The 20166-nt window shown below is 40.8% G+C and overlaps 2 protein-coding genes and 1 pseudogene across 10 annotated transcripts in view; 1 reads left to right on the top strand and 2 right to left on the bottom strand.

The window, feature by feature from the left end:
* The window catches only part of LOC309704381 (uncharacterized protein), a 119507-nt gene that overhangs the window by 37376 nt on the left and 61965 nt on the right, over nt 1-20166 (bottom strand). The window lies entirely within an intron of this gene.
* On the bottom strand, nt 158-6242 carry LOC309704395 (dehydrogenase/reductase SDR family member 7B-like; annotated as a pseudogene). Its single transcript has 7 exons — nt 5198-6242; nt 4531-4705; nt 2959-3072; nt 2631-2841; nt 2364-2456; nt 2113-2265; nt 158-1691 (listed from the first exon to the last, which is right to left on the bottom strand). The product of its transcript is annotated as a dehydrogenase/reductase SDR family member 7B-like (transcript).
* Nucleotides 16967-19046, top strand: LOC309704498 (E3 SUMO-protein ligase ZBED1-like). The gene is made up of 2 exons (XM_082529667.1): nt 16967-17907; nt 18135-19046. The coding sequence occupies exons 1-2, from the start codon at nt 17405-17407 to the stop codon at nt 18499-18501; spliced, it is 870 nt and encodes a 289-aa protein (XP_082385793.1). The 5' UTR covers nt 16967-17404; the 3' UTR covers nt 18502-19046.

Here is a 20166-nt window from a genome sequence, read left to right on the forward strand (position 1 = left end):
AGCCACACATTCATTTTGTTTGACAAACTAGAATTATGAATGTCCTGGCTACTATTGAGTTCCCAGTAGAAATACACTCCATAAGAGCGAGCGGTTAATTTAATGAAACACTAAAGCCATAGTTGACTCCATTTATTTTAATTTTTGTTTTTTATTATATGCCCCCAAATTACTTTCCTCTGACTAGTGGATGCTAACAAAACACTATGACTAAAGAGTGGCTCTTGCATGTTACAGAAGCAGACATCGTTTCTCTGAATTTTTCATGCAGTACAGACTCATTGCCTTCACATTTAATTTGATCAACCAGCATCATCTCTATGCAGCTGTGTGAACCCGTTTGGTGTAAACTGTTAGACCTCTTTGTCATTCCACAAACGAGATTGTAAGACGATCTAACAAATGTAAGCGCTCCTGTGGTGTTAGTTTGTGAACATTTGGAAACGCTTGATCTTGTCACACTAGATGATTCTTAATAAGGAATCCTATTGAAGGATGTATTTGTACAAATGGAAATTCCAGTATTCACTGCGCTTTTGTAACATAATGTAAATCATTATTTGGACTATTTATTGTTAATATTTCTGAGACAAGTGTTTTTTCTGTTTTAATTTAAGGTGACATCCAAGAAAGGAGGAAAAAAAAATACTGTTTTCAGTTTGTAAAAGGTGTTTTATTCTGTGCATAAAGATAGTTATAAAAACCTGCCTGTTTTCTTGTATTCACTGTGTTTGGGGGATACACAGCAGTTCATATGCAAGCTTGTACAAAGTTCGGTCTTTGGCCTTGGGCTTGTTTCTGACAGGTTTGTCAGCTTCTCCAGAGATGGATGAGTGGTTTATCCGCACAGACTCCACACTGAATTCCTCGCTGCTCCCAATAAAAGTACAATCATGCTCCAATCCAGACGACACTTTAAAGTGACAAAGAATATTAGCCGGAAACAAAAACTCGACTGCACGTACGTGTGCTGAAGTGACTCATTTTCAGTGATGTGCTCTGCATACTGCATGGAAAATATGACCCAGAAACAGGTCGGGTGCTGCACCATTTTTCAATGAGAAATTGTTGGCAAACGTTGACTTTGTAACCACAGTAGATATTTTAAAGGAGAGTAAGTGACACAGTTGTGGGTAGACATTCTGCCAAAACATCAGACATGATTCCTTTACCACAGTTTGGTTTATTTAAGCTGTTCTGTTTGCATCAGGAGTCCCAAATTATGGAGTTCAAATTAAACCATCTCTTCTCACCAGCCTGCAAAATGTGATACTGCAGGCTTTTGCCAACAATTTTTGTTGTTTTTGGGTGGGAAGGGTAAAAGTTTCTCAGACATGACAGACAATATCAACATGTAAATTAGACATTAAACAATGAATAGTACAAAAACCCACTCCAGCTCTGTCCCAGATGTTATAAAACAGATCTCCTCATTTCCTCCAAAGTCTTGCTTATTTCAGGTCCTAGACCTCACCAGCTCGAACATCACTTATCCTTAGGTTTTTGCTCCTTTCGAGCGCGCGAGGACATGAGCTTGAAGAAAAGTGCAGGCCAGAGTGTGCGGAGGTATACTGCAGCAGTGGGCAGAGGGCCGGCCAAAACCACGTCTTTACTTTGCTGACGAACAGCCTTTAGGACTTCCCACGCCACGTCCCTGGGGTCCCAGCCCGTAGCTGTAGTTCTGTCCAACACTGAGCGGTAGTTGCAAAGACAAGAGACATGTTGCATCATTGATACAAGAGAGTACAGATTACTTCAATTAATTCAAATTACTTTTATTTATATAGTACCAAATCACAACAGCAGTTGCCTCGAGGTGCTTTTTAATGTAAGGTAAGAAAGACCCTACAATAACTTATAAATTACTCTGGTTATGTTGCTTCTTACTTTTATTATTTAGTTATAAAAATCCATTTGGCTTGTAGTCTTTTCCTTATGTAGTCAAAAAAAAAAATCAGTAAGAAAACACAAAATCCCAGCTGGCATCAAAGATCCACACACATTCCAACACCACCTTAATAACTCTGAGATTTATCACCTGTTACCAGCTGACTCTTAAAAATGCTGCTTTTGCTACTGTTACTCTTTTGTTCCATCCTCTCACTGCCTCACCTCCATACTTGGATCCATCTCCTGTGACAGCATTGATCGACAGGTTGGTTCAGATGTACCCGGGGCTGATCACAGTCACTGGGATCCCGTAGCGCTCCATCTCTGCCCGCAAGCAGTCGAAGTAGGCCTGGGTGGCGTGCTTGGACGCAGCATCTGACCAGCATGAGACAAATCAGAGGCTTGCTTTAGTTACCCTCCTCCTGCTGGCAAACTCATGTTGTGTTTGTTTGCATTAATCAAAGACGACTTACAGGCTGACCGGTAAGGAATGGCTATCTTCCCCTGGACGCTGCTAATCACTACAATATGGCCGCTGTGCCGGCGAACCATGGAAGGCAGGAGAGCTGTGGAGAGAGGAAAGAAATGAAAGAGAGAGGGCTGACTCATATTCATGATAATCTTCACCCAAATCTCTACATAAATGACTTATTAACTTCACATTTAGCTCGGCTCTTTCAACCACAAGCCAAAATAAATGAAAACATCCCGTACGCTGAAACCAACAAGATTAAACAAACCTTGTGTAAGAGCAACGGGCCCGAAGTAATTTGTCTCCATAACATCCCGCTGAACTGAAATGTGAGTCTCTAGTATATTGCCAAGGTAACTGATTCCAGCATTATTAATGAGGATGTCCACTTGTCCGTAACATTTCAGGATCTCTTCTGCAGCTCTCTCCACCGTGTCTGTTTTAGCCAGGTCGAAGACAACAGTACAGGGAGTGTGAATCTGGTGGATAACCAAAGCGAAACAAAACGACTCTTTACAAATGGATCCTTAGAGGCTAAGCTATAGTTCAGACAGACCAGACTTTATTGTGTTACTCCTTTGTGTGTATATACATACCAGTTTCTGTGTGTTTGCTGAACTCGCTGTTAGTTCTTGGACCACCTGCTGCAGGCGAGCTGCGTCACGTCCACACAAGCCGTGCACCTGCAGCGTGGAAGACCCGCGCAGACTCTACAATGCAGAATTCTCGTTGTAGATTAGTGAGCATAAAACAGGGGTGGGTGCAGAGAGCCACACCACTAAGCTGAACTCAAATCTGCTCAGTATCTCTTTAATTCTTACCAGGAGCACTTTATAAAACTGAAATAAGCATAGAAGAAAACTGCTAACATTTTTATCATGATATAATAAACATTCCCCAAAACAATTGTGCACAAAATGTCCATATTTTTGCAAAATTTAAAAGACTTAACTTTATTTTAAAATAAGTGCTATTGCTATTTTTAATTATTTTTTCTTGCTCAGCTACAGGAATCTAGTCCGTCTTGAGTTTCTACAAGTGCATCCAGTGAATCAACAGTGCAACAAACTGAAGTTAACGGTTTTAGTTACAACACCAACAGCATGGTTCACTGACTTGCACAACACCTTCTGCTGTACGATTCAGCGGGAAAAAAAAGCAATTTTACTTCTGGCTTCATTTCAGTCACTTTATCTTGCATCTGCTTTAAAAGTCCCACATTTTTCCCTGTCAGATTTTGACAGGTGTAAGTTGTTTACAAACAAACAAACCTTGGTAGTCCCTTTTACTGAGCCTGTGGCTGCTAAACTCTTTTCGTTGTCCCATGTAAAAAATTCATTAACAGGGCTGGGTCATCACAACTGTCATCCACAGCCACCAAGCACTCTTTGATAAACTCCTCAGAGGATGGCTTGTTTGAAATCACAAAGCTGGTCTTGCCTGCTCCATCCCTGGATGTGTGAGGCTTAGTGAAAAGTCCTGTTGCTTTTCGCAGATTTGCTAGCAACAGTCCAGCTCTTTTCTCTCTCTGTTTAGTCTCACAAAGGGGATTCAATCTGTAATCCATAAACAGAGCACTCTGCTCTCCACAAACTAAACACATGGCTTTACCTCTGACTTCAGTAATTAAATATTGAGAAGTCTACGTCCTGTTAAAAACTCTACACTCCGTATCAATCTTTCCTGTTTTTAAAGGTCAGCTGACATCTTTCGGGGCTAGAAACTCTCAGAAACAAAAGATCAGGCACACTTACAGAGGAGATGCATTCGCTCACAAACATGTGTTTGTAAAGTAAAAAAATAGCATTCATGTTCAAAATAGAAGTGACAAATTTGTAATGTGGTTTCCTACAAAAATCAGGAATCCACTCTCTGACCAGGAATTTATCAAAGAGTGTTTGGTGTCTGAAATGGGACAAAATGATTCATGTATACGTATATATGTTTAAATCCTAATTTCCCATTGATCGCACGCAGACTGGTCCGAGACAACCAACGGGCAGTACAATGTCCAAATCTGATAAAGAACTACAACTACATGTTGGCATCTGCACAACAACACTGAAGAATGAGATTGCACATTATCTAAATAAAAGCCTACTAGCACTAAAGCAGTATGGTTTAGAGAGTTTGCACATGTAAGCTGAAATGAATGAATGGAGGCTGACCTTTCCCGAGTCCAGAGCTGGCCCCAGTTATGACCACTACAGCACCTTGGACTGAAGCCCCTTTTCTGAGACGTACAAGTATCCGGTACAACAATACGACTCCCAAACCGGTTAAAACCACCGGTAGCATTCCTCCTCCCATCACACGCTCCATTACTTGGCAATCACCAGCTACCTGCAGGTAAAAAATAATCAGTAAATACCTTATAAGAAATTATTTACTGTACCTTTAAAGTCCATCTGAATGCAACTACCAACATGACAATAATAAACACACATACAGCCAAAAAAGCGGGGGAATTAAATGGTAATTCATTGTAATAAGAACAGTAGGAGTTATGGATCTTCCTTTATCTTCTTAACCACTTAAGCCCCACCTGCTAGCAACAACCAATAACTTGATATCACCAGACTTCGGACAATCTTATTAAGCAAATGTTAACTAAATACATGCATCACTTAGCACATTAATATTCGCATGGTTAAAAAGTACAGTTCAGTATGCCAGGTGAACACCTTGCACATGCACACACTGGGTTTAGCACTAGCTTGTTCTGCGCAGGCAGTGTCAAAATAACGGCTACTGAGGCTAAAGCTAACAACAGCTAGCATCTCTAGCAAATACTAACAAGTGTTGGTTTGTAGTTCTGTTTTTTACAGGTCTCACCTGAGCCGAGCTGCTGAGCAGAGCAGCAGTAATGTGTCAATGTGTCTCCTCTTCTTTTAGCTGATCTTCTTCCTTCTGTTTTGTCTTTATTGACGGTTAGAAAAACAGCTTTTGGTCGCTTTAGCGCCACCGTCTGATCTGGAGTATGCACTTAACAAAATGCGCTCTTTCAAATGATTAACAAATAAGGAAATAAGCTATTATTTCTCGTAAAGCTCATAATTTGATAATTTGCTATATTAATGCTTTACATTTATATTTAGAGGTCTTTTTAAACCACTAGTGCCTATTTAATCAGCTGCTATCTTCTTCATTGCTACATGATCCATTAGAAGTGTGCTCTACATCTCATTTCAGTTTTTCTTTTTAATTATTTAAAAATTCTTAGTTTACTTTATTTTTTATTATTTATTACAAATTGTAGGGTATTTGTCAGGTTCATATTCTTCAGAAGTCCATCCATCCATCCATTCACTTCCGCTTATCCTTTTCAGGGTCGCGGGGGGTGCTGGAGCCTATCCCAGCTGTCATAGGGCGAGAGGCGGGGTACACCCTGGACAGGTCGCCAGTCTGTCGCAAGGCTAACACACAAGGACAAACAACCATTCGCACTCACATACATTTGCACATTCACACCTAGTGACAATTTGGGTTATCCAATTAACCTATCCCCACAAGCTTCATGTCTTTGGACGGTGGGAGGAAGCCGGAGTACCCGGAGGGAACCCACGCAGACACGGGGAGAACATGCAAACTCCACACAGAAAGACCCCGGCCTGATGTTGGAATTGAACTCAGGACATTCTTGCTGTGCGGCAACAGTGCTAACCACCGTGCCACCGTGCTGCCCTTCAGAAGTTCAGAATGGAAATTGCATCACAAACACAGGAAGTTGACTCAGAGTCATGCAGACATCCTGAGTGTGAATAAATACAGCTGAGGTCAGAAGTTTACAGGGACTCACTATGGACTTTAATTTCATGATCTCTTTGAATTGTCCTGGGTGAAATGATTGTACAGCACACATTTTTAATTTCTTTAAAATGAACAAAAATTAGGTAAACAAGTTTGAACTGGTTTTGAACTTTCTCTAATCCAAGGTTACACGAGGTCAAACGTATGTACCTCTAAGGCTGTTGCAAGTTAAAATTTGTGCTTTATAAATATAATTATAAACGATTTTAATGTAACGTTTTTTTCAAGGGATGATTATACAGCGTACATCTTTAATGACTTTTAAAAAAAGACTTCTTTATTTTGGATTTTCTCTAATCCACACAGGGTCAAAAGTATATATAGGCCCAAATATATACATACACCCCCAGTAATATTTGGTTAAATGTCCTTTAGTAAGTTGTACTTCAACCAGATGCTTTTTGTAGCTATTGATGCTACCACCCTGGTTAACACTGTTACTAAGTTTTAAAGACTCAACATTACTGCCCTGAACTTACCTCTTGTCATTGTGGCCAAACAGGTCAATCTTTGCTTCGTCTGACCATAACACTCCGATTTATAAATCAAATCAAGGTACGGTTTATCATCTCATGTGACTTCTGATGTAGATGTGAGTTCCGGCCACATTTGAGACCTATCCAACACATTTCCCAAGGATACCAAGAATACACCGTTGTGTGGATTGTGATCTGGACTTTCAGAATCAGAATAGTTTATTGATCCCTTGGGGCAATTGTGTAGAAAGCATTATTTTTGCAAGAATTAGTTTCCAACCTGTGTGGTGTTGTAAACAGGGACTATAACTGTTTTGTTTTTTTAAAATCATGTCTAATAGGATTCTTTTTTTGTTATAGTTGTTGATGCATCTTTAATTAAATCTTTCCCTGCAGGTCTTCTATGGGTGGAGCCTCTAACCTGTTTGTGAGTCAGTTTTCAGTCCAAGCAAACAGTGTTTTATGTGCTGTCGTCTAAAATATTATAAAATTGCCTAAAATAGAAGTGTTTAAAACAGATCCTGTGCAGCTGCAAAGCAAAAATAAAAAACTCCCTCCAGGCAGAAGCGGCCATTTTCGTATGTGGGGAAAACCCCCACAAAAACAGAGGGGACAGGCTGGCACCAGAACACCATGGATGTGCCCCGAGATGAGTGTGAAAATGTGATTATCAACAAGCCCACCTGGGCTTCAGGTAGGCCGCACGCTTGTCCAGAGTTCACTTTGTCTTCAAGCTTTTTAATTTAAAACATAAAGTGAGGCCTACCCCAAGCTAAAAGAAGGCAGATTATGTTCTCAGATAAAGCAAGCAATGAGGGCGAAGCAGAGAAAGTACCTGCACAATACATTCACATAAATCAAAATGGAATTTCTTTGAGGACACAAACATCTGGGGAGTAAACAGCTGTTTCAATACCTAATCACAGATTGTGCTCTCTGTTGTACATGTTTTTAGTAAGGCATAATTAACTAAAAGGCTAGAGAGATGAAAGGATGCCAAGCTGATACCAGGCCTCAGTCACATGAGTGGAGATGTGGACATGCAATAAAGATCTGGCACTTCATATATTAAACTGATGAGAGGCTGTGTTCACCCCAGAAAGCTTCCAGAAATTTGGGCAAATGTCTGCTGTGAAGTTTTTAGTCAAACGAAATTGCAGGTCAGTTTAAAGCGCAAAATTGTGCAAGTAGTCCAAACTAAACCGTTCTTGAGATGCAGAAATGTTGTCACACACACAAAAATTAGACGATTGTGCCTCCAAACAAATTGCACTTACAAATGCTTGTGACATAAATGATGAAAACGGTAGGTGCAAAGTTGAGATTGAACAGTGTTACAGTTAAAATGATAAGCCAATGGCAATAGTTCTATTAAAATAATTAACGGCTCCACCCCGAGATTTGACCTGAAACGTGCTATTCGCCAAGGATGTCCTATTTCACCATATTTATTTTTACTTTGTACACAAATTCTTGCAACTAATAGTTCAAACAGTGTTGTACAAGGAATCACCATAGCTGATAAGGAGCTCGTCATCAGCCAGTTAGCCAATGACACCACACTCTTCTTGAAGAATGCAAACCAAATCCCTGCAGCCCTTACTGTGATTAGTGATTTCTCTGAGGCCTCTGGTTTATGCCTAAATCTAAAAAAGTGTGAGTTACTAGCAATTAAAGACTGCCCTGCAAATACTATCTGTAATATCTCTGTTAAACAAGAAGTCACATACTTGGGACTGTTAATATCCAAAGACCAAAAATCAAGATGCTCTTCAAACTTCACTCCAATTATACAGAAAACCCTAAAAAAGTTCAACCAGTGGCTGCAAAGGGACTTGTCTTTGAAAGGTAGAGTGTTAATTACTAAAGCAGAAGGGATATCCCAATTAACATATGCTGCTCTCTCCTTACATCTGGATAAGAAAATTAGTAAAGATATTGACCGTATGCTCTTTAATTTTATATGGAAAAACCGTACGCATTATATTAGAAAAACTGTTGTGATGAATAAGTACAAATCAGGTGGGCTTAACGTCTTAGACTTTTCTACTTTAAATAACACTTTCAAAATTAATTGGGCTAAACATTTTCTTAAAAACTACCTCTATCTGGAACTTTATACCATATTATATTTTCTCTCATTTTGGTGGCTTTAATTTTATTTTAAATTGTAATTACAATGGTGAGAAACTCCCTGTAAAGCTTTCATCCTTCCATAAGCAGGTCCTCTTAGCGTGGACCCTCATTTATAAACACAACTTCTCACCTCACAAATACCTTATCTGGAACAACAGAGATATTTTATAGAAAAATAAATCACTTTTCCTGGAAACTTGGCTCCAAAATGGGATCCTATTGGTGGCTCAGCTGGTTAATAAAGAGGGACAACTACTTACTTACAACGACTTTATTGCACTATATAATTTTCCAATCAGTGTTCAGGAATTCTCAATGGTGCTTGGTGCCATACCCTCAGGGACTTTAATGTTATATAAAAACACTGACAGCTCAATATCTACCTCAGTCACTCTCCCCGATCCAGCTGAGTCACCAATAGGAAAAATCTGCTTTTCATAGGAACTTGGTAACAGCAATAAGAGAATACGTAGTTTATTCCAAGAAGATATCGTCTCTCTCCCATATATAACATCTTATTGGAACCGATATGTTCCAGATATCAAGTGGAAGACAGTCTGGGTGGTCCCCCATAAATATTTGATTGTAAATAAGGTGAAATAAGTCTCTTTTAAAATTCTACATAAATGTTATCCAGCCAGTCACTACATGGTCAAATTTAAAAGGGATATAAATACTAATTGTACTTTCTGTGGGGATCATCCAGAAACTGTGACACATCTTTTTTGGTACTGTTCTTTTACACAGAGATTCTGGAAGGAATTTAGCAGGTTTGTTATTGTCCATATTTTAAGGGAGTTTTCTTTACGATGGGAAAATGTTTTATTCTGTTTCTTTAAGTTCCCCAAGAAGTATGAGAAAAATTTTTTTATGATAAATTTCTTAATACTTTTAGCTAAATTTTTGATCCATAAATGTAAGTTTACTAACAAAACACCATATTTCTGTCATTATTTTAAGGATGTGGAAATGTACATACAATCAATATCAGACTCCAGCAACAAAAAGGCTCTCAAAACAATATATGTATGTGAATTTTTGCGTGTATTCTTATAATTGTTACCTTTTTCTTTTACCCTTGGCTTTTTGTGTTCATGTTCTGTTGTTTTGTATACTTCATCTGTTCGTATATTGTATACTCATTGTTTGATAAATAAAGTTTAAAAAAAAAAAAGACACACTTTGTTTAGACCCCCAAAATCCTTTCCACGCCCACCCCCGTGACATCACGCTCCAAAGCCCTATTACCACAGAACGTGGTGCCGTTTAATGACATTACGTCACAGAACGTGGTGATGTCATAGTGACAGTCGTTTCATCCTTTGATGTTCAAGTCTATAAATAGAGGAAAGCTGTCAAAGGGAATTCATTGAGCTATCGTTTTGTTGGAGTGATACAGCACATAAAAAAGCAGAAATGACTTCGAAACCTAACAAAGACAGAAATGTTAATTTCTTGAAAGCAATGGTTAAAAAAAGTGAAAAAGAAAAAGAAACATATGCCAGACAGTTCGACCAAAGACTGCAGCCAATGATTGATGAAGTTGAAAAGCTTAAAACTGAGCTTGACTACTTCAAAAAACAGGACACAATCAAGAACAAACGGATCGAGGATCTAACTAAAGAAAACAAAGAACTTTGGCAGAATAATGAGATGCTGTCTTCTGTTGTGGACGACAGGACCAGTATCTCAGACAGGTTGGACTCGAGAAAAGATGACAACGAAGCTCTCATAAAGTTCCGCGCAGAGACGGAGAAAACGCTGGCTGAACTTAATAGGAAACATGAAGAAGATGTTGAAGTGCTGCAAGCATTGCTGGAAACGGAAAAAGAAAAAGTTGCGCGTCAGCAGTTTCACAACAGCCAAGTCGTCGACTTACTGGTGAAACGCCACAAAGAGGAGAAAAATCGGATGCAGCAATTTTATGACGAAAATACATCAAAACTCACAGACAAAGCATATGCTGCAGAAACAAAGTTAAAAATCGTCATAGGCATTTATGATAAATATATTGCAAAGCTTGAGAAGAAAATGGAAATTGGTAAAAGTGTGAGCATCAATGCAGTCAAAGAACGTGAGGAGGAACATAAATCCTCGAAGTTTTGGATCGAGGGCCTTTTGACGCATAATGCAAAGCTGCAGGACCAAAACAAATTAATAGGCAAAACGGTGAAAGATTTAACAGATGAGAAAGCTCAAATGGGGAAGACCATCAACGAAAAAACGGCCCAGCAAATGGAGATGAAACAAAAATGTCAGAGAAATATTAGGGCTCTGGCCTTTGAAAAGAAAATGAAGGCTGGGGTCGAAGATGAAAATGATTCTCTGAAAAAGAAAAATGAAGACATAAAAAAGGCCCTAAGTAAAGAGAAGGAAGAACACAGAAAGACAGCAGTGGACAGGCATAAAGTAAAAACGGCACACAATCAGGCACTGGCTGAAAAGATCTCACTGGAAGAGCAACTGCGCGCCACAAAAAAGCAAACAGAAATATTCACACACAAAACGAATTGCCTGGAAAAGAAAAAGCGCCACTTCCAAGAGGAATTGTACCAGTGCGTTTTGTCCTTTGAAAAGGCATTTCCACATGCAGGTCACTTCAGAGAAAAAGAAAAGGTGGAATTTAGGGATAAATTCCTCAACTTGAAAAAGAAATACGTAGACGGTGTGGAAGGCATCCCCTTTGTTGGAACAACGAAGGAGTTTCTTGAAAAACAGCTGAACTGTCTACGTACCAGATGCAAGGAACTAGATGCAGCTTTACTAGATAAAACACGGGAGCTGGAATCATTTAAAAAGCAGTACAATGATATGGTAAAGTCTTCCGAATACGCTTTATTCAAACAAAAACAGGAGCTCATTGGACCAGTGAACCAGATGATCAGAAAGGCTGGCAATGAAGAAAAAGAGATAGGTCATCTAAAATCTAGAGTGAAAGACGTTCAACTCCAGCTTAAATTAGAAAAACAGAAAGGACAAAAGCTCGCACCGTTGGTCCATAGAGGCGTGATGGGGAGATGTTATGGGGAGACTCCGTCTCAGATCTTTCCACAGATTAAACCTCGTCCACCTCCAGTGCAAACTAAATTTATTCAAGTGGCTCCAAAACACCCTGGCAGACGAAGGCCTTCCCCAGAGTCTCCATCAACACCACCTTTCCTCAATTCTTATGATGTATTACCACCAATTGGAATAGGCCATTAGAAGTATACTTCATCTTGTCTCCCTCTATTCTTTTTCCATCACCCCCAACCGGTCGCAGCAGATGGCCGCCCCTTCTTGAGCCTGGTTCTGCCGGAGGTTTCTTCCTAAAGGGAGTTTTTCCTCCCCACTGTCGCCCAGTGCTTGCTCAAAGGGGATCTTTGGATTGTTGGGGTTTTCTGGATTTTTCTGTAGTGTTTTCACCTTACAGTATAAAGCAGCTTGAGGAGACTGTTGTTTTGCCATGATGCTATATAATCTTAAATATAACTGAATTTTATAAACATCTATTATAGCATCAAAGTAAAACAATAAAACTAAAGTATACTTCAATGAAATTAATCAAAATGTCTAACCCTACGGTGGCCCTGAGAGGCCAAACGGACACCAGCAGTAAGAAAAATGCTGCAAAAGCACACAAAACACAACGGAAATAGGAAAAACAAAACAGCATTTTTCTTATCGCTGGTGTTTTCTAAAGTTGCAGTCCGTTTGGCCTCTGAGGGCCACCGTACTAACCTGACCAAAAAAGAAGAGAAAAAATGAATAAATAAATAAAAATCCAAATCACAAAAACCTTCTGATTTCTGTTGTGTTTTATTGTGTTGTATGAAAGGACTTATATTGCAAGGTAAAATCCCCAATATATAAACCAGAAATCCCAACAATAGCAAGTCATTTCACACTTGCTAGAATTCCAAAAACGTCCAAATCTTTTGCATCTGTGTGAGTTTTTGATACAATTTTATATCAGCTTCAAAAGAAACAGAGCAATAAAGTTTTTCTCTTGAGTTCTGCATCTCCCTGCCCTTTTACAACATTTTTGTTTTGGTGGCTGAGTGGCAATTTAGAAAGCTAGCATGTGATTGACAGTTTCCAATTGGCTGAAAGAAGAGATTTAAATTAAGTTTGATAAAACCTTATCTGGTTTCATAATTTATGCTGCTAGTTTGGTGAGTTAAAGTTTATGACGCACTCATCTGATAATTCATCGAGATAACTTTTGACTTCTTTCCTTCTTTATTATTATTATTATTATTATTTAAAGGAACCTATTAAATCTTTTTTGTAATGAAAATCAATCAATAGTAATTGTCGATAGAATGAAAGTCAAAATGGAATTTCTTTACAGATTTGTCGTCAGCTCTTAAGGATTTACGTATTACATGATTTATGACTCATTACATTTTTGTTATTGTTGGAGCTATTTGTTCTTTATTTATTTTTTTTTAAATTAGTTAAAGTTTGTTGTTAGTTTACTTATATTTTGGGGTTTATTTGTCGGTTAATATTTTGTTTTAACCCTTGTATGGTGTTCGGGTCTGTGAGACCCGTTTTCAGGCTGGCACCAGAACACCACGGATGTGCCCCGAGATGAGTGTGAAAATGTGATTATCAACAAGCCCACCTGGGCTTCAGGTAGGCCGCACGCTTGTCCAGAGTTCACTTTGTCTTCAAGCGTTTTAATTTAAAACATCAACTGAGGCCTACCCCAAGCTAAAAGAAGCTAAACCTATACACCATGGACAGAGACAGTCTGATTGAGTTTTATTTTAGGCTGGGAATGAGCTACAAACGCATTTTGAAAAGCCTGGCAATGCAAGGAACCATCATTACGGAGAGACATTTAAACCGGATATTGAGAGCCAAGTCGCTTTACAGACGTAAGTACGACCTGGACGCCGGGATAGATTTTATTGTGAACCAACTGCAAGGGCCTGGGAAGGATCACGGTTATCGGTGGATGTTTACAAAGTGCAAACAACACGGCACTGCGATCAGGAAAGAAGACGTCAGGATCCTCATCTCTTTACTGGACCCATTAGGTTCCCAGGTTCGCCAGACCACACGTCTCAGAAGGAGGCAATATTTTGCTCAGGGGCCTAACTTTGTGTGGCACATAGACTCTTATGACAAACTAAAGCCATATGGGATATGTATTAATGGATGCATCGACGGTTTCTCACGCAACATCATTTGGCTGCGGGCCGCACACACTAACAGTGACCCAAAGGTTATCGGAGGTTACTTTGTGGAAGCAGTGGAGAGTCGTGGGGTTGGCCTACCCCAAGCTAAAAGAAGGCAGATTATGTTCTCAGATAAAGCAAGCAATGAGGGCGAAGCAGAGAAAGTACCTGCACAATACATTCACATAAATCAAAATGGAATTTCTTTGAGGACACAAACATCTGGGGAGTAAACAGCTGTTTCAATACCTAATCACAGATGATGAGGACGAAGTCGAAGTCCTGCAAGGACTGCTGGAAACAGCAAAAGAAAAGGTGGTACGTCAGGAATTTCACAACAGCCAAGTTGTTGAATTATTATTGAAACGCCACAAAGAGGAAAAAAATAAGATGCAGCAATTTTACGAGGAAAATACTAAAAAAAACTCGAAGACAAAGCCAATGCTGCAGACAGAAAGTTAGAAGAGGTCATGGAAATGTATGATTCCAAAATAGAAAAGCTTGAGAGAACAGTAAAAAATAGTAGAGGTGTGGCCGTCAATGCGGTTAAAGAACGCGAGGAACAACATCAATCCTCGCAGTGTTGGATTGAGGGTCTTCTGACACGTAATACAAAGTTACAGGACGAAAATGAATTGATGGATAAAACCGTGAAAGAATTAACAGACGAGAAAGATCAAATGGGCAAAGTAATAGACAACCAAAAGGCCCAGAATATGGAGATCAAACGGAAATGTCAGAGAAATATTAGGGCTCTGGCCTTTGAAAAGAAAATGAAGGCTATGGTCGAAGATGAAGTTGATTCTTTGAAAAAGAAAAATGAAGACCTAAAAAAGGCCCTAAGCACAGAGCAGGAAAACCACAGAAAGACAGCAGTGGACAGGTATAAAGTAAAAACGGCACACAATCAGGCACTGGCTGAAAAGATCTCACTGGAAGAGCAACTGCGCGCCACAAAAAAGCAAACAGAAATATTCACACAAAAAACGAATTGCCTGGAAAAGAAAAAGCGCCACTTCCAAGAGGAATTGTACCAGTGCGTTTTGTCCTTTGAAAAGGCATTTCCACATGCAGGTCACTTCAGAGAAAAAGAAAAGGTGGAATTTAGGGATATATTCCACAACTTGAAAAAGAAATACGTAGACGGTGTGGAAGGCATCCCCTTTGTTGGAACAACGAAGGAGTTTCTTGAAAAACAGCTGAACTGTCTACGTACCAGATGCAAGGATCTAGATGCAGCTTTACTAGATAAAACACGGGAGCTGGAATCATTTAAAAAGCAGTACAATGATATGGTAAAGTCTTCCGAATACGCTTTATTCAAACAAAAACAGGAGCTCATTGGACCAGTGAACCAGATGATCAGAAAAGCTGGCAATGAAGAAAAAGAGATAGGTCATCTAAAATCTAGAGTGAAAGACGTTCAACTCCAGCTTAAATTAGAAAAACAGAAAGGACAAAAGCTCGCACCGTTGGTCCATAGAGGCGTGATGGGGAGATGTTATGGGGAGACTCCGACTCCGTCTCAGATCTTTCCACAGATTAAACCTCGTCCACCTCCAGTGCAAACTAAATTTATTCAAGTGGCTCCAAAACACCCTGGCAGACGAAGGCCTTCCCCAGAGTCTCCATCAACACCACCTTTCCTCAATTCTTATGATGTATTACCACCAATTGGAATAGGCCATTAGAAGTATACTTCATCTTGTCTCCCTCTATTCTCTTTCCATCACCCCCAACCGGTCGCAGCAGATGGCCGCCCCTTCTTGAGCCTGGTTCTGCTGGAGGTTTCTTCCTAAAGGGAGTTTTTCCTCCCCACTGTCGCCCAGTGCTTGCTCAAAGGGGATCTTTGGATTGTTGGGGTTTTCTGGCTTTTTCTGTAGTGTTTTCACCTTACAGTATAAAGCAGCTTGAGGAGACTGTTTTTTTGCCATGATGCAATATAGTATTAAATATGACTACATTTTAAAAACATCTATTATAGCATCAAAGTAAAACAAAAAAACTAAATGAAATGAATCAAAATGTCTAATCTGGCAAAACAAGAAAAGAAAAAAGGTTTCACCTTTAAATAAAAATCCAAATCACAAACACATTCTGATTTTTGTTGTGTGTGTTTTTTTGTGTGTGTTGTCACGTATAAAATCTTTGCACTCTGTCTCGGTGTCTGCCCGGCCGGCTCCGCAAGGCTACATATGTTTATTGTGTTGCTGCTTTCTTCCACTCGTCATTCTGCCTGGGCGGAGCTCAGGCCCACGCACCTGTCTGCAATTACGCTGCAACGTGTCCTGTCTGTATGGAGACTGAGAGCTGCCAGAGTAATAATGTAGATACAGGCCTCTTTCTCCTTCTGCTGCTGTTCATGCTTTTATTCCATTGATGTTGCTATCATTTGTAAATATATTTATTTGCTCTTATTTTATCAATTTACTGTCGTTCATGTATTTAATCTTCTTTGTATTTAAATATGATTTTTTTTAAGTAATGCCGCGAGATGGACAGTTAAATAAAGGTTTCATTGAATTAAAAAAAAGATTTAAAGATGACTGGTGGCGGAAGCAGAGCACAGACTGTCTGTGAGAATCTATCGCCATCGTGTGGTGCAGAGATATATTGCCATTGAATTTAGACAACGAAAGCTTGGCTCACAGAGCAGCTGCAACAGAACAAAAAACATTAAATAGCAACATGATATATTATATTATATTATATTATATTATATTATATTATATTATATTATATTTATAGCTGTCGAAATTAACGCGTTAATTGCGATAATTAAATTTTGGAATTAATTACGTTAGAATATTTAACTATTTAGCGCAACACGCAGATAAGTCGCTCCCATAATTCCACTTGATTTGTTTACCGCGCCACTGAAAATGGAGAAGCAGGAAGCGGATGGCCTTCTGGATGGGGAATTTAAATACAAGAAGAACATAGATGGGACAATAAACAAACGCGTTGTAATTTGCACTCACTGTAGTAAAGAGTTTCAATTTCACCGTTCAAATTCGACCTTAAAATACCACCTTAATGCCAAACACGCGTTTGTCGGGGCAGCAGCTTCACCCGGCCTGCGTCAGACCACTCTTAGTGAACGCAGGCCACTCGGTAAGTCTTCTTTGGACAAACTGACCGACAATATAGCCAAATGGATAGCAAAGGACTGCAGACCGCTAAGCATTGTGGAGGACAAGGGCTTTGCGGATGTTTTAAAGGTTGCATCTCAGGACGCGTCCTACAAGCCCCCAGCGAGAAGCACAATAACAATTCGAATCCACGAACTGTATGAAACGGAGAAAAAGAAAAAAGAAGAGGCTTTAGTTCACACAGAATGCGTGGCTCTGACAGGAGACCACTGGACATCATTGAGTAATGACAATTACCTGGGAGTTACTGCGCATTTAATCACTGAAGCCTGGGGTCTGACATCCTTTGCGCTGACTATAATGAAAACGGAAGAGCGGCACTTTGCGGAGGCTTGTGCAGAGCAGTTCCAGACTGTTGCTCGCAGGTGGAGAATTGAGGAGAAGGTGACAACAGTAGGCACGGACAGTGCGCGCAATATGATCGCCGCGGCTCGCATCATGCCATTCAATCACATGCCGTGTACCGCGCACATTCTACAGAGATGCATCACAGTGAGTCTCGCAGACAGTGGCTTTGTCACTGCGCTGGCCAAATGCCGCAAAATTGTTGGCCATTTTAAGCACAGCCCAGCAAACACAGCAGAGCTGAACGCAGAGCAGGTGTCACTGGAGCGCAAGCAGGAGCCGTTGGCCCAGGACGTGCCTACGCGCTGGAACTCCACGCTGGAGATGGTGAAGCGCTTGATCCGCAACCAAACTGCAGTAACCGCGACTCTGGATAAACAAAAGCATAAACTTGTCCTCCTGACGCCTCCAGAGTGGGACAAACTCCAGAGACTGGAGACACTTCTAGAGCCCTGCAGGTGAGCCTGTCATTGTGACCATAATTGTAGGTTTAGATTAAATGTATCAAACATACATCTTAAATCAGTTTTGTTATTATGAAAATGTCTTATTTAAAAAATAAATGAAATCAAATATTTTATTAATATTACCTAGTATTAAAAAGCTTTTTTTAATTTGCTGTCTTATCTCTGTGTGTGTGTGTGTGTGTGTGTGTGTGTGTGTGTGTGTGTGTATTCCACTGCAGATATGTGACTGAACTGCTGGGAGGAGAGGCCTACGTCTCCTGCTCTGTAGTTCTACCAGCCTTCTGCCACCTGCGCCGTGTCATGGAAGTAACTGATGAGGACCCTGCATATGTGGTGAGGTTTAAAGAGAAGTTTAAGGAAGACCTTGCTTCCCGCCAGGAACATACCAACTATGCATGGCTCCAGATCGCAACTGCACTGGACCCACGTTTTAAAGACCTACGCAGTGTGCCCAAGACTGACAGAGAAGCAGTGTGGACCACACTGGCAGGCATGCTGCATGAAGACTCTCCTAGAAGATCACACACTGCAGAAGAAGGTCCAGCCAAGAAGACTGCAACCCCCCCCCACTGTGCTTTGCCCTGATATCTGCAGTGTGAGGTTGGATCGCTCATTCTCATCCTCACACTGATGCCACTTATTTCGGTCTTTGTTTGACATAAAAGGGCATATTTGTCACTTTATTGCAACTATATTTGCACTCTTGAGCTCCTTCATTCACTGACTGATCATAAAGTTATTACTTGCGTTATGTATTCATCCGTTTGAACATAATTAATGAAGCCACATGTAATCACTAAAATTTGTATTTTGGGTACAATAAGAGAGTTTCAGATGGAATGCTGTTTTGTTTTGTTTAAATTTCACCAACTTGCTGATGCCCACGGTTGTGAGTGCGGCTTCTTGCTGTACATGGGTGGATGGTTGTAAATCACATCACAGATGCCAAAAACCTCTCAAACCAAGCCCCCTTGCCGGTGATGCTGTGCGCAACCTCGTGACGGAGTCAAGCATATTCAAAACACCCCCTCACCTCCCGTGTCAAACTCAAATGTCAGCCTATTTCATGTGTCACTTTTGGAGCAGTTGCCATCCCGACGAGCCATGGAGAAGTTCGTGTTTGTGTTATTTTACTTATTTGGTGTTCTGGTGTGTTTGGGCACCGGTCAGCACCATCGTGTTGAGCACGTGTTGGACCGTGGACACACCGGATTCAGTGGGAGAATAACGGTCAGGTGTACAGTTTACTGAGCACTGGGACTCAGTATCGTTTACCAGCACAGACACGGAGACGCGCTCAGCTTCTATTGAGAGCAAACAACCAAGTGAACCCTCCGGCTGCGTCCAGTAGACGAGACACACCGTCTGGGCCGGGAGCTTTCCGAGCATTCAGACTCTTAAACTGCTTCCTCGCATCTGCTTCATGAATATGAAGGGTTGTGGTGGGAGGAGGTGGTGTGAAATCCTCTTTTGTGTGGGGTGAGGAGGGGGGTGTTGTAAAAGTCCCCAAGAGCAATGATGAGAGAGTCCGGGAATGTCCGCTCCATGTGCAGTATCTGCTCCGCGAGTGCGCACTGAGCTGCCTGCGCATCCGCATCTGGCGGGATGTAAACAGCGGCCAAGATGAATGAAGCAAACTCCCGCGGAGAATAAAACGGTTTGCAGTGAATAAAAAGGTATTCCAGAGAGGAAGAGCAGTGCTGAGCAATCACTGTTACATCTGTGCACCAGCCACTATTAATGTAGAAGCAGACACGTCCACCTGTGGTCTTACCAGAGAGAGAGGCCTGCCGGTCCGCGCGCAGCAGATGAAAGCCCTCCAGCTTGAGCGCGCTGTCCGGGATGTCCTCACAGAGCCACGACTCCGTAAAACACAAGACACAGGAGGAGGCAACGTCTCTGTTCATGCTTCTCATCAGGGCCAGCTCGTCCATCTCATTCCTGAGTGAGCGTACGTCGGAAAGGAAGATCCCAGGAAGAGCAGTTCGCAGTCCGCGTCTCCTCAGACGCACGAGTGCGCCGGCTCGCTTTCCTCGCTTTCGGCGTCTCACTTTCCTGATCAGAGTCTGCAGTAAATCTGCCGCAGATGCGACAAATATTGGAAGTAAATCCACAGGTGTTGTAGTCCTGTAGTTAAGAAGCTCTTCTCTAGTGTAAGAATATCCAGAGGAGTGCCCAGACACAGAAGTTATGCACAAAAACAAAACAGAAGTAACGCACTGAAGCACCGGGGCATCCATACGCGGCGGC

This window comes from Aulonocara stuartgranti, assembly GCF_965226115.1.
Source record: "Aulonocara stuartgranti genome assembly, chromosome: 4".
Classification (NCBI taxonomy): Eukaryota; Metazoa; Chordata; class Actinopteri; order Cichliformes; family Cichlidae; genus Aulonocara; species Aulonocara stuartgranti.